The following is a 13,949-nucleotide window of genomic DNA, read 5'->3' on the forward strand; positions in this document are numbered from 1 at the left end:
TTACTTGCTGTTTAATAAATTGTATTTGTTCTGAACTCTATGCAATGGTCAGGGAAGAGGTCAGGGAAGCTTCCAGAGTGGAGAGAGTACCCTGGACTGGGGACATCCTAGCCCCTGTCCTGAGTGACCATGACAAGGTTGGGGGTTGAGCCCCACAGGAATCCTGGGCCCAGCCTTGTTGGGGTTACAAGAACTCTGCCACACAGAACAGTGGAAGGGGAGACCTCGAGGTTAGGCAGGTCTCTGGGTAAAGGGAGTGGAAGCGAGGTCTCAGATCCTTTTGCTAGCCAATTCCACCGGAGTGGTGTATAAGCCAGGAAAGTTCCCCACAATAGCGGGACTGTTCCCCCACTTTCTTATGTGCACATCGAATGGTTTTTACTAAAATTAAGTCAGTATTTTAGGCAAAAGTGTCAGAGCGGCCACCAGCGAGAACTGCTGGCTGTATTCTGAGGCCACCAAAAATTTGGTGGTGAGAACCCCTGGGCTAGATAATCGATTTGTGATGATCCCTTCTGACAGTAAAATCTATGATTCTAACAGAAGCCAGACACAGAGAGGCCAAGCACAGTGTGGGGATATCACTAGGACCCAGGAGCAGCTGGGTGGCAGCGATCCCTGGGGTCAGTCTCGGCAGCAGGAAGTGACTCGCGGCCGCTGCGGTGACTGTGGCTCCAGGCTCCTGGCGAGTTCCCCGAGCCCCGGCGGCTGGTGCTGGGAGCCCGGAGCCCGGGCTGCAGCCGGGAGAGGGGAATCTCCAGCAGGGCCCTTCCCGCTGCTCCCCAGGAGCCTCTCCCAGGGCAGAGCCCCCAGCCCGGCCAGGCCCCTTCCCGGCCCGGCCCCTGCCCCAGGGGGCCCCGCTCGGAGGGAAGGTAAGAGAGACCCGCTCCCCAGTCACACCCGGGCTGCAGGGGGAGGTTTGGCCCCAGGCTGCTCCCAGCGGAGCTGGCTGCGATTCCCTGCCCTGTGCCCGGGAAAGCTGCCGCCAGCTACCGGTGTGTGCGGGGCGGGGGGAGCCACACCTGAGAGAGGGTGCGGGATAGAAGGGGGTGAGAGCCGAAAGGGGGCAGACGAGGGACAGGGGGCATCGGCAAGAGGGGAGAACAGGGAGGGGTGAGGGGGCAGGAGGCGGGTGAGGGGGCAGGAGGCGGGTGAAGGGGGATCCAGGGCAGGATGGGGCAGAGGTTGCACTGAAGGGAGGATGGGGCAATGCCTGGGAATCAGGCTGTGGCAGAAGGGGGATTATGACACTGAGGGAAAGAGGCTGGAATAGAGGGAAAATGTAAGTGGGGGTCACTGCAAGGGAAAGGGGGGATGTGTGTGTGGGCGGGGGAGGCTGGAGGGAGACTGCAAGAGCAAGAGGAGACCCATCTGGGGAAGGGAGAGCCATGGGGCAGGAATAAGACAGAGGGGTGGGGAGCGATACAGTAGCAGCTCCCCACCCCATGAGGTAAGGGAGGGTGAGGGGGCTGCCCTGCCCAGCAGCCAGTGGGGATTTGTTCCCCTACAAATGGCCAAACCAACAGTGGGGGCTGGGCAGGGTGACCATTCATCCGAAATTGGGCAGGACAGTCCCAAAATGCAGAGTTCAAGTCCCGGTCCCTGGGCCGAATGACTCCAGGACACCATTTGTCCCAGATTCCCTGTGCCAGGGCTCTGCGCCTGCCCAAAGCTTGGGGAAGCGCCAGCCTGTTCCCTGTGGGTGGGGCTGAGCTGGGTCTTAGCCCCGCTTGGCCACAAGGCCCTGCCCCTGCTCCTTCTGTTTCCCCTTCCTCTCCAAGGTCCTGCCCACTAGCCAGGCCAGAAGCTAGTTCCGGGCCATAATAAGCATCACCAAGGCTGCAGTGGGGAACCCAGACCCTTCAGCTGCCCTGGGCAGCGTGCCCTGTGGGGTGGGTACCCAGGCCAGGGACTGCTCTCAGGCACCCCAGCTCCCTGCGCAGGGGAGGTGGAGGCCTGGGATTCCCCACAGTGGTCCAAGCTCCCTGGGAAGCTCTTAGCCCATTCTGGCCTGGACAGGGGGCGGGGCCTCAGGGGAAAGAGGCGTATTGTGGGGTGGGACCTTGGGGGACAGGGGGTGAGGCCATGGAGGGGGCGGGGCTTCTGCATGTGTCCTGCTTTTGCTTTTTGAAAGGTGATCAACCTAGGGGTAGGGGGCGAGTAGGAGACTTCCCCTGAAGGGCTGAGAATTTACAAGGCAAATGTCCACCCAGAACCCCTCCCTCGCCCCACACACACCCTGCTCCCAATTTCATATTTGTGTTTAAAGACAATCTCATCATTTTGGGGGGGGGTCTGACTCCTGGGCTAACAGGACTGAACAGGGGCTGGTCTGATTTCAGAGCAGGATTTGGTTTCCAACCAGAGACACTGTGAGCCGCAAGGAGTGGAATTGGGGTTTGGTTCGGGTTCAGTGGCAGTCAGTGTGTTCATTTCCAGTTCAAGACACTCCAAAAGGGTTCTATTACCAGGTAGTGCCCCAGAAGGGGGAGGCGGTGTTTGAGAGCGAGCTAACCCAGGGTTGTGAGTTCAATCCTTGAGGGGTCCACTTAGGGATCTGGGGCAAAATTGGTCCTGCTAGTGAAGGCAGGGGGCTGGACTTGATGACCTTTCAAGTTCCCTTCCAGTTCTATGAGATAGGTATACCTCCATATATTATGACAGGTTGCAGAGTAGCAGCCGTGTTAGTCTGTATCCGCAAAAAGAACAGGAGTACTTGTGGCACCTTAGAGACTAACAAATTTATTAGAAGAAGTGGGCTGTAGTCCACGAAAGCTTATGCTCTAATAAATTTGTTAGTCTCTAAGGTGCCACAAGTACTCCTGTTCTTTCTCCATATATTATGTGGCTTGCTTCAGTGTGGGGAACTGAATTTGGGGCATGGGGCCTGCCTCAGGTGGGATAATTGGAGGGAGGAGCAGCCCCAAGGGGTGGGGGTGGGTGAGAGGAGGCCTGTGTAAGGGGAAGAAGAATTGAGCAGCTTTTTTCCTTGGGCTTGAAGAGTTAGTGTGGACTGCCCCCTTCTCTTCTCCTACTGGGACAGGCCGTTTTGGTAGCAATCACATGCCTGGTGTTGTTTAGTTGTCTTGTTTTATAATGAGTGAGATCAGAGTAAGTTTTATTTTGTCAAATATTGAGCTGAAAAATTGCTGAAGCTTTATTTTAACTAGTAGACTCCCCCTCTCCCCCAGCAAGTTCGACTCAGATTCTGGTTGACTGAGTAAGAGAAAAATTAAAGTTCAAGTCTGGTTCCAGTTCCATTAAAAAATATGGGTTCAAGCTGGTTCTCTGGTTCTGTTCCGGTGTGAGTCCTGGTGGGCAAATGAAATCTGCAGCTGCTGAACTGTGCCTGGGATCTGTGGGGGCAGCCCAGGGAGGCCCAGTCACGGGGGGGCACCTCTGGTTACTGCTAAGGCAGAGGAAGCTGGTGTCTGTCTGTCTCTCTCTGCTCATGATATTCGAGCCCCGGAGTTATTTGAGCTTCCTGGGTCCCCTGATGATGCCTCCTCCCTTGTGATCCTGGAGCCCAGACTGAACAGCTGCTGCTCCCCCATTGGGGTCTGTGCTGGGGAGTGACCTTCATTAAAGTCCTCTCTGTGCCCAGCCAAGATGGGGACTTCCCCTGGTGGCTGCCACTAGCCCCCTAGGGCAACCCTGGGCTTTTCCCACACCAACTCCTGAGCTGGAGCCTGCAGGGAGGAGAGAGAACTGAGGGAAAGGGCTGGGGCTGGGAAGCACAGTGACTCTGCACAAAGGGCCCCTTTCAGGGACCTGCTGGTGAGTTTGTACCGGAGGGTGAGGGGGTTCCCCATGAGTCTGTGGGTCCCCAAGCTGCTGCCCCCCAGTGACACAGCCAGGCTCACCCTGGAGAGGAAACACCCATGGAAACAGGACAGTCACCAGTTCTCCCAGGCAGAGGTGGGAGGGAAGGAGACAGGAAGGGGTGGGGTGAGACCGAAAGGAGCAGCAGGAGCAAGAAGTGGGGAGGGAGGTTCCCAGCTCCCAGCCTGCCGGGATCCATTCTGTGCATCCCCCGGGGCCGACTGACTCTCCTGGGAACAAGGGGAGGAACAGAAAGAGGAAAAGCCAGTTCCTACCCTGGCCGAGTCACAGTGCTGCTGGGGAGATGCGCTGCCCTCGGGGCCAATGTCAGGGGGGATCCCCCAAAGTGGCTCCTTTGATTCTGCTCTTTTCTAGACTTTGTCTTAGAGACTCTGTCCCTGGGAGGGTTTTAAAAGTGTCTCAGGGGGTTCAGTGCTGGTGGGAGGGCCCGGGTCTGTGTTGTAATAAAGTGACTGAGGGTTTTCCTAGCACAGCAGAGTCCAGAGCGTCTGTCTGCAGGGAGAGAGCCTGGGGGGAATCGGGGTGTGAAATGGACTCAAGCCCCTTCTGAAACCTCCCCCATCGTCCTTCTCGTCTTGACAGGCTGAGGAATCACGTCCACATTTCGCTTCAGATCGTCCCATCTTCCAGGAGACAGAGAAGGGAAATGGCTGTGATGGAGCCAGCTCAGGAAGGGGATTTTCAGGGAGTTGCAGGAGGGGATGCTGTAGGGGGGGAGGGGCAGGAAAGACACAGCGTGTGATATACCCTCTGGGACACATTGAAACTGGGCCTGATTTTCTAAAATAGGCCGACTGGCAGAGGGAACATTTCCCCATTTCTGAAACAGGAAACACCACCATGGGCAGGGCTGTGAACTGACCAGACTCCCAGTGCTGGAGCCTAAACTCACTACCCAGATGCTGCTGTAAAATATGACGGGAAACTGTGGGGATTCCTGTCCTGGCTCAGAGTTCTGCTTCCCATGTCAGCCTGTGGCTGGTAGATGTGTGGTAAATGAGAAGACACTTCCCTGCTCCATCTGCTGTGGGGCGACAAAGAGCTCACACCTTCTCACCACCCCCTGAAGCCTCCTGGCTGCTCTGATTAGGGTGGAGGAAGGAATCTGCTTTTCTGGACCTGCTCCCCTGTGACTAGTGGGATTGTGGCTGGGGCAGCAGGAGCTGAGTGGGGGACTCTTGTTGTTTCAGATGCCGGTGACCTTCGAGGATGTGGCTGTGTATTTCACCCAGGGGCAGGGGGCTCTGCTGGACCGCGCTCAGAGAGCCCTTTACAGGGACGTCATGCAGGAGAACTATGAGATGGTGACCTCGCTGGGTAAGGGATTCCTGGACCCTTGGTTATTAGAAGTTATGGGGTCTGCGTGTCTGACTCTGGTCAGATTCTTCCATGGTCAGTTAGATTTGAGGAGGAGGGTCACATAGTCCACAGCTCCATTGTGAGAGACTTTCATCTCCATCTGCAATTCGAGGGAACAGAAGAGTCAGAAGCCTAATGGACAGGTTAATTCATCCCCATCTCTCCAGCCTTCAAGGGGCCAGAAGCAGGGGATAGTCCTGCCTGTATTATTTCTCCTTCACACGCCGTTCACTGGCCCTCTTGGGACTAGCTCCATCCCTGTGAAGGGCTCTCGGTGCTGCAGGCTCAGGGGTGCTGGCACAGTTTGTACAGTGGGGGTGCTGAGAGCCATTGAACCAAACTGTAAACCCTGGATATAATGGAAACCACTTCAAGGCAGGAGGTGTGGCAGCTCCCCCAGCACGGCTAGTTCCAGCACCTATGTGCTGGTTTGGAAATAGGCAGGAGTTTAACACCAGAGCTGCGTGTGCCAGAAAGTCCCCCAGAGCGAATCTACCCTGAGAACTCCTAGTGAGGGTGTGACAACACCCCCACCCCCAATGCCTGCTGCTCACAAAGGAGTTACCACAGTCCCATATAGGGCCAGGTAAAACTCAGGGAATGTTTCCTGTGACAAATACTCTGTAAGACTCCTGACCTTGCCTGATTTCACCCCCTGCGCAGGATTCCCCATTCCCAAACCTGATCTGATTTCCTGGCTGGAGCGAGGGGAAGAGCTATGGATCCTGGATCCCCAGGCCTCCGAAGAAAGGAAGAGCCCAAGAGGCACCCACACAGGTGAGGAATCAGGGAAACTGAGATATAAACATCTGGCGACTGAAGGAAAAATCTGGGACTCTCAAAAATGTGCTGTGAGTGAGAGCCCTCACTTCCGCCCCATCTCACCCAGGTGAGGGCTGCTGTCAGCAGGTGTTGTATCATCAAGGCAAAATCAGTCACGGCTTCCCACCCATCCTGTTACCTGTCGGGAATTTCCTCCCTGTTTTTACTTCCCTGGGAGTGTTCGGGTGGGATGTGGAGGCAGAATCCAGTGTCTCCATCTCCCCCACAGTCACTGTGTTGTGTTTTCCCTCTTTGCTATTCCCCTTTCTGTCCTTTCTCCCCGGCACAGGCAGTGACTCCTAGTGTCTGGATTCTCTCTCTCCCAGCAGGTGATAGGACAGTGAGTGAGAACAAGGAGGAGAATCAGCAGGAGGAAGGTCCTGGGAAAGTGAAAACACAGGGGACATTTTTGAGAGCTGAAGGGAATTTTTCCCAGTGCTTGGAACAGGGAAATGCCTGGGGAGATCGACACAGATCAGAGATGCAGCTGGGAAACTATCCCGAGAAGAAACTAGATGAATCCATTCAAGGTGGTGGAGGATGCAAGGATCCCAAGGAAGCCACAGTCCAGCAGACAAGTCACAATGAAGAGAAACCCTACAAATGTTTTGACTGTGGAAAAAGATTCCATTTTAGTGCATTCCTTATTAGACATCGGAGAACCCACACAGGAGAGAAGCCCCATAAATGCCTGGACTGTGGGAAAAGTTTTGGTGAGAAGTCAAACTTTATTATGCACCAGAGACTGCACACAGGAGAGAGACCCTATAAATGCCTTGAGTGTGGAAAAAGATTTAGTCAGAGGTCACAGCTTATGGCACATCACAGAACCCACACAGGAGAGAAGCCCTATAAATGCTTAGACTGTGGGAAAAGCTTCAGTAGGAATCCATATTTAACTATACACCAGAGACTGCACACAGGAGAGAGACCTTATAAATGCCTCGAGTGTGGGAAAGGTTTTATTGGAAGTTCATCCCTTACTAAACATGGAAGAATCCACATCGGAGAAAGACCCTTTCAATGCTATGAGTGTGGGAAAGATTTCATTCTTTGGTCACACCTTAATAAGCATCAGAAAACCCACACAGGTGACAAACCCTATAAATGCCTTGATTGTGGGAAAAGTTTCATTGACAAAACAAAACTTACTAGTCATCAGAGAATCCACACAGAAGAGAGACCGCATAAATGCTTGGACTGTGGGAAAAGCTTTATTGAGAAGTCACTACTTATTATACACCAGAGAGTGCACACAAAGGAGACATCTTTTAAATGCCATGAGTGTGGGGAAAGTTTTAGTCAGTGGTCACTCCATATGGCACATCAGAGACTGCACATGGGAGAGAGACCCTATGGATGCCTTGAGTGTGGAAAAAGTTTTAGCAAAAGTTCATACCTTACTAAACATGGGAGAATCCACACAGGAGAAAAACCCTATAAATGCCTTGAGTGTGGGAAAAGTTTCCATTTCCAATCAGGCCTTAATACACATCAGAAAACCCACACAGGCGAGAAACCCCATAAATGCTTAGACTGTGGGAAAACTTTCAGTCAGCACTCACACCTTACTCAACATAGGAGAATCCACACGGGAGAGAAACCCCATAAATGCCTGGAATGTGGAAAAACTTTTGTTCAGCGCTCACACCTTATTAAACATGGAAGAATCCACATGGGGGAAAGACCTTATAAATGCCTTGAGTGTGGGAAAAGCTTCAGTAAAAGCTCAGCGATTACCAAACATCAGAGAATCCACCATGATGTAAGAGATCCTAGAAATAGCTTGACTGCAGGAAAAGAGTCAATTTGACTTCCCGCGTCAGTGCCCCACACAACAGAGAGACCTTGAATGTGAGGGAGGCTTCATTTGATGCTCCAGGAGTATCAGGCATCAGCAAATCCGCACAGTGAAGAAACCTCTTAGATGTTCTCAGTGTGGAAAATGCTCCAAGTGGAGCTAACACCATGTTGGACATCAGAGACTCCTCCACACAGCAGGGCCATTCTCTGAGTGCCCTGACTAGGGCTGGCCATGGTGACAAACCCATTTCTTCATTCCCACACACATCAGGGGCATTTGGCTCTCAAGGATCCAGCTGCCCATCACTGCGGTGAGGATCCAGCAGCAGCCGAGCATCAGCTGGTCAGTGACCCTCTGGCTCTGCCGGGTCTCAGCAAACCCCAGGCAGAGGAGGAGAAGCCCCGATCAGCCCCTCCTCCCTGCTGCAGCCCTGGCTGCTGAGCTGATGGGCCAAAGGTGGGGGAAGGGAGAGAGAGAAACTCCTCCATCCGCTCCCTCTGCCTGGCTGAAGTTCCCTCCTCTCCCTTCCCCTCCCAGCTGGGATCCCCCTGCCATGGAGATGAGGAGAAGGACACTTGGGCCAGGCCCCACCTTCACTCTAGACCCCTGTCCCCATCCCCCATCTTCCACCAGCCCCTGGCCTGGGCTCCCCCACTGACCTGGAGCTGTCCCCTGCAGGACGAGTGTCCCTGGGGGCTGGTAACTCCTCCACTGCCCGAATCCCCCAGGGCTTCAAATCAAATATTGAGGGACCAGGGCGATGGGTTTTGGGAAGGGAACTGGGGATTGAATGGTTGGCCCTAGTGGAGCTGGGAAGCAGGAGGAGCTGGGTGCTGAGGTATCGAGTGTTTGGGGATCATGGGATAAGAGGCGAGGGAGAGCACAGGGGTAGCGACGTGCTGCTTCTCATCACTCACCCCCTCGGCCCCTTCTACCTGCTTCCTCTGCATTCAGACAGCACCATTATCAGAGCCTGGTTTGCACAGGGCCTTTTCTTGGAAGCCTGGATTTCCCACCTCTGCTACTGCAGTATCAGCCTCTGAGAGGGAAGCAATGTTTCCTATGGATAGAGCCCTGGCCTGGGACTCAGGAGACATAAGCTCTATTCCCAACTCTGCCAGCAGCTTGCAGGTTGACTTTAGAGAAATCTCTGCCTTACAGTGAGGGAAAAAATTGGGCGTGATAATATAAGCTTCCGAGTATCTGTCCAAGGCAGGGGAAGTGGTTGGGATTAGCTAGTGCGTCTCCTTTGTTCCTCCTCCCCTTTTTCTAGTCTAGACTGACCCTGAGCAGTTTATTCCAACCCCCATGAGCAAACTGATTGTTAGAGTCACTAAGTGCCCCCTATGGATTGATATTGTCTCATTCCCAGACATACTGCTTCAGGTTATGCTGAAAAGCATTTAATTATTTTGTGCTGTTTCTCCCTTATATACCAGCATTCAATAGATTCTAAAAGAGCTGGAGCAGGGACAGTAAAATAACGTGGTGTTTTACCTTCTCTGTTATTTGAGAGGGATGGGGTGAGTCCAGGGGATTCCCTCCGGCCCGCATCAACCTCACATGTCTTCTCTGACAGAGCAGCCTCTGCCCAAACTGTGGAGAGTTTATCGTTTTCCTTTTCTACCCCTCCACCTTCATGTGTGTCATTTACCACATTTACCTCAGTGTGCTTTGCCCACCATGCTTGGGAATCAGGGTTTGATGTTTTTGATCCTCAATCAGGTCCTTGAGGGCTGGCGAAGAAAATGCCACATTCCTGAAGGGGGAATTCAAATGACCCTCAAAGCACAGTTTCAGCTTCAATCCCAGCCTCGATCTATTGGTAAAGTGGCATCGGAGTTTTTCCAGCCAAATCCAGATCATTTGTAGATAGGATGTTTTTGGTTAGATTTCTCTTTTTTTCCTTTTTCTTTTATTATGATGATGCTAAAACTTTTATCAATAACACAGACAAATAATGAGGCTGTGGTGAAAAAAGCAGGTTTAGTCTGTTCAGAAGGAAATGTGTAAATTTGTTCTCCAGATTTTGAGTTTTAAGATTCTCTGGGATTTCACTTTATGAATGGGAAAGTTGTTTGTAGCCCATTCTGCATTGTGGGTTTTTCTCTCTTTCCCAAAGGCTGTTCTGTCACATATTTGATATTAGATTAGTTTGAGATAATGGAGCTCAGATTTATTGAGGACTTCAAAAGACAAATGATCGTTTGCCAAAATAGTCCTTTCTGATTTTCTTTTCAAGTTTCCCTAGCCTTTGTCATGAGATTTTCTTGTTCTTTGAACAATGACAATGTTTAGTACCTATCAACAAAAACACTGAGGGCGAGTGCTGGATATGCCCTCCAAGAGGTAGAGCCTGAAACAGGGAAGGAAGTTACTGCCTGATCCCTGCAGAGATTTGAGATATGCTCAGGATGGGGAGAGGGTGGGTGGGTGGGTGGCCAGGCCTTGAAAGGGCACTGTTTGCTCTTGTGATCCAGAGAGCTGAGTCTGAGAACTGTGAACTCACTGCACATCTCCCAGAGAGCAAAGAAATGTCCTACGAGTGCTGGGTGAAGTCATCCTTGAACTCTGAAGGGCTACCAGTGATGCCCCAAGAGGACTGATGGGGAGAGGAGTCCCCATCTCCCCATTGCTGAGAGGAGGAGGGAGGGCAAATGCCTCTCTCATGGATTGTGAGTGTTTTTCTGCCAACATGAACTTGTTCCTCTTTCCCTGGGGCACATGTACAGCTGGAGTAGCCACGTGCTGGACTGGGGCTGAAACTACCGTGCTGAGCTGGGACTTGGATGGTGGTGGGGATTTAGCTTTTATTTCTTGCTTTGAAAAAAATAAAGTAGAATTTAGTTTCTCAAACTCACAGTGTCCCTTGTCTTGAATAATGTGGCGGGGGGTCTTTAATGGACACAGCAGCAGTCTGGGAAGCCTCTTGGAGGTGTTATTTTGCCATCCCTGCGCTCCACATACTACAGGATCCGGCTGTGACATTTTCCCAGGGTGCCCTGGACTGTGAATCTCCTCGTTACCCCTCCGCCCCCCATGCCTCAGTGTGAGGGGGAAGTGCTTCTGCTTAACTGGGTGTCAGTTCCCTGCCACCCCCAGCCTTTTATCTCCCCACCCAAACTCCCCAGGGCTCTGCCAGTCCTTATGTTGCTTTGCAGGTTACCACTAGGCGCAACCTTGTCCTTGCGCTCCTCTAACATGTCCTTCTGTAGCATCCAGCCCCTTTCCACTGGACATTTAGAAATTCCCAGGTAAACTGTCCCCAAAAGGACAATACGAGCTTGTTTCATTCAATTGAGGATCAGCGCCAATATAACATCACAGCACTGAGATACAGTTTTAGTGAAAACAAACAGGAGTTTATCATCAAGCAATAAGACCAACTGGTTACACATCAATCACGAGCTATACCAGGAGCTTGACTTTAACAGGTAAAATCCATGGCTAAAGCATTCTCCCAGGGTCACCAGTTACCATCGCTGAGATCCCCCTTTTCATGAATGCAAAACATGCTCACCTGTTTGCTTCCTCAGGGATTGCAGTGTGTGGTTCTTGTCCCCCAGGTATAGTCCAGTAAACTGCTGAAGTGTACCTCCCTCCCATTGATTCTTTTCCAGTGTGCTCTTTCTGTTGGTCCTATATGCAAACTGGGCTTCAACTGTGTACACCTACAAGTCTTAATTTACATATGAACCGTGGGAGGCAGATGACTAGATATCCCTTTGTCTGGCAAAACTTGTTTGTCAACCCTGCTTTGATTCAGACGTTAAAACATATTTTCCAGTATATAAACATAGTTCCTTAAAGATCATCTGCCCACACTTCTTGTAATGATCCCGAGGAACAGTGTGACATGAGCCTTTATTAGAGACCTCGCATGACCCATTGTGGGTAAACAATATGAAAGCAATGCATTAGGTGTAGTGAGTTTGTCAGGCCTGATAGGCGTTGCTGTCATAGCACAATGTTCGCTTTTCCAGTTGCCATTGAGGGGCTCTTAGGTCATGCCAGAGCTGCCAGTTCTTTAGGTTTTCAGACTCTTCTATGGGTCTGTGGGGAAAATTTGAAATCTGCAAGGGAAGTCCCCTCACTGGCATTTCCCATTTGCCTGTCTCCGATGGAAGAAGAGTCAATCCGCCTGGGGAGGCATTTTTTTGAACCTAGGTGGAGCAGTTGTGGGTAGGAATGATAATAGTGTGCTTTGTAAAAGGGCTGTGAGGCCTACTGATGAAAAGTGCTATCCGAGAACCAGGCAATATTCGGATTTATTTTTGGCGTAGCTCAGTTCAGTCTCCCAGATCCTAATGGAGAAGGCAGCAGCTCGTGACCCAGGATGAAACAAAGGGAGAGATGGAGCGTGGCCTCATCTCTCTGAGCAGGGTCCAGGCCCCTCTGGACACAACAGCTACTGAATCAACTCCCCCCACTCCCCTCCCCTCCAGACCCCCATCCTGGAGGGATCAAGGGAAGTCCAGGCTGGATTAAGGCACATGCAACCTAGGAATGAGTCTGAGGCTCTGTTCATTGGCGAGGGGCGGGAGGGGGCCCTCAGGAGTCTGCCCCACAACAGGGGTAAGAAGGAGCTGTGTTTGCTACCCACTCAGGTTTGGTTTCGACTCACCCCCATTTCAGGCAGGAGGGTGGGAGGAACACGGCCAAAACTGAGTGAGTGATGTTGAGAGCTGGTCGGTGCCAGGGCTGAAATTGACTGAATGATGCTATAACCTCACAATGCCATTCACTCAACTTTGGACCCAGTGCCCCTCCCCCATTATGATGGGTGTTGTTTTGCCAGACGTTTGGCTGCGTGTGTGTGTTCTGTTAGCGTGCCGTCCCGGCTCTGCATAGGTAGCTGGCACAGCAGACCTCAACCAAACCACCCATTGACAACAAAATCTGTTAAGGTACGAAGGCACCCTGCCAGGTTTATTATCGACAAAGCACGGTCCTAGTATCCCGCAGACTCTACCGGACCACTAATGCGTGTATGCACATAACAACTGACCCAGCTCAGTCAGTGGCGGGACTTTCCACTGCCCCGTAGGCTGGATAAAGACACTTCCTCTGAGATACATTTTTATACACCAATACGAACAAGTTCCGTATTGCTCCTGATGTTACCAGGGTGCCAGCCTCTGACGTATGAGGGTGCCACCCATTGCCTTGTACATGTTGGTTCGATCAAAACATCCCTATTCATCATGCTGTCATCCTGACCTTATCTTTAGAATGGGTCAGTGTGTTCCTGCTATCTTTGGGGAATGTGCTGGTATCGAGGTGTTCTGGTACCACCCTTCTAGAATGTGTTTGGGTGCATGGCCTGTGCCTAGTACTTCTTAGGTATGTGGGTTTCTGTAATATCAGCCCTGTTCTTGCCAGATTCTGTGAGCAGGGCCTGCCTCTTGCTCACAATGTAACTTTGCTTTATAACAGCCAAGTTTTGACTGCTTTAGCTCAGGCCTCATACGAGGCCTCTGATACACGGGCCTATGTTTCAGGCCCTCTTCTCACTACATTCCTCCATTTTTTCTCTTTTTATGGAGAGGATGTTTACCCATGGTCCCGGAAAAGCATAATGCATGGACTGAAGATGACCCAGTGGGGTAAACACTGTTATGTGGTCACCTTACTTTGCCATCCATCCATCCATACATGTCCCATCTGTCCCTTGGTCTGCACATTCCTTCGTACGATGGATGGACAGATTCTATTTTCCAGTTGATTGTAGTCCCTTATAGTGGGCCTGGGAATGTTAGGCCTAGAACCATGACTGAGGCATGTAGTATTATCATTGAGCTTTAGAGTCACACCTAAATAATTAATACACCTCTACCCCTATAAAACGCGACCTGATATAACACGAATTCGGATATAACGCGGTAAAGCAGCACTCCGGGGGTGGGGCGGGGCTGCGCATTCCGGCAGATCAAAGCAAGTTCGATATAACGCGGTTTCACCTATAACGCGGTAAGATTTTTTGGCTCCCGAGGACAGCGTTATATCGGGGTAGAGGTGTATATATGAAGCATATGGATATGGCATATATATGGGTATATATGCATAGTATGTATGTGTACATATGACAGCACCTTATATTCAAGCATAACCATGTTTTTTC

The 13,949-nt window shown here is 51.5% G+C and overlaps 1 protein-coding gene across 2 annotated transcripts; it reads left to right on the forward strand.

Annotated features, from left to right (window-relative positions):
* The first annotated feature begins 827 nt into the window (after positions 1–827).
* LOC117886917 (zinc finger protein 883-like) lies at positions 828–10,244 on the forward strand. Of its 2 annotated transcripts, none has more exons than XM_034789057.1 (4): positions 828–872; positions 5,034–5,160; positions 5,866–5,979; positions 6,351–10,244. In XM_034789057.1, exons 2-4 carry the CDS (start codon positions 5,034–5,036, stop codon positions 7,835–7,837), a joined length of 1,728 nt encoding a protein of 575 aa, XP_034644948.1. In that variant the 5' UTR covers positions 828–872; the 3' UTR covers positions 7,838–10,244. The 2 variants fall into 2 exon arrangements, with proteins under 2 accessions (XP_034644948.1, XP_034644949.1); XM_034789058.1 differs by having other exon boundaries at positions 6,354–10,244.
* Positions 10,245–13,949: the final 3,705 nt, after the last annotated feature.

Source organism: Trachemys scripta, chromosome 14 (assembly GCF_013100865.1).
Source record: "Trachemys scripta elegans isolate TJP31775 chromosome 14, CAS_Tse_1.0, whole genome shotgun sequence".
Lineage (NCBI taxonomy): Eukaryota > Metazoa > Chordata > Testudines > Emydidae > Trachemys > Trachemys scripta.